Source organism: Eurypyga helias, unplaced genomic scaffold (genome assembly GCF_000690775.1).
Source record: "Eurypyga helias isolate BGI_N326 unplaced genomic scaffold, ASM69077v1 scaffold3323, whole genome shotgun sequence".
In the NCBI taxonomy this organism is placed as follows: Eukaryota; Metazoa; Chordata; class Aves; order Eurypygiformes; family Eurypygidae; genus Eurypyga; species Eurypyga helias.
In genome coordinates, this window is record NW_010242920.1 from 1 (window position 1) to 555 (window position 555).

The 555-nt window shown below is 48.6% G+C and overlaps 1 protein-coding gene across 1 annotated transcript in view; it reads left to right on the plus strand.

Moving 5' to 3' along the window:
- Positions 1 to 316: 316 nt before the first annotated feature.
- Positions 317 to 555, plus strand: part of LOC104507800 (TRAF2 and NCK-interacting protein kinase) — a gene marked incomplete at its 5' end in the record, with an annotated part of 30,290 nt that continues 30,051 nt past the window's right edge. The window contains one exon of the mRNA XM_010149205.1: positions 317 to 554. Coding sequence (XP_010147507.1) covers positions 317 to 554 — 238 coding nt within the window. The remainder of the gene's footprint in view (position 555) is intronic.

Sequence of the window (555 nt, forward strand, 5' to 3'; positions counted from 1 at the left end):
TCGGGACGCGCCGTCCTGCCGTGCGCACCCGGGACGGAAGCACGGCCCTGACTTGGGCACCGCCTGATTTTAAAAGGCTGGGCTGTGCGAGCGTGGTTTTGAGTAGATGTTGCGTCGGAGCGGTGTAAGTCAGAAGTTCCTGAAACTGAGGCAGTGCTGGTCTCAAACCGAGGGGGTTTTTTAGTGCATCCAAAGTGCTAATCAACTTTTTTTTTTAAATCAAATTTTTAAATATTTTTTGATTCCTTTTTTTTTTTTAGTAGTAGTAGTATTATTCCATTTTGTACTGATAGTTCTGTTTTGACTTGGTGCTTAGATTCCACATCTGGTCACTGTGAAATCCCAAGGAAGCTCCTTGTCTGGGTCTCAGTCACTGCATGAACAGCCTGCAAAGGGACTGGCTGGGTTTCAGGAGGCTCTGACGGTGACCTCTCACCGCACTGAGATGCCAAGGCAGAACTCGGACCCCACCTCAGAAAACCCTCCTCTGCCCCCTCGCATTGAAAAGTTTGACCGAAGTTCTTGGTTACGGCAGGAGGAAGACATTCCACCAAA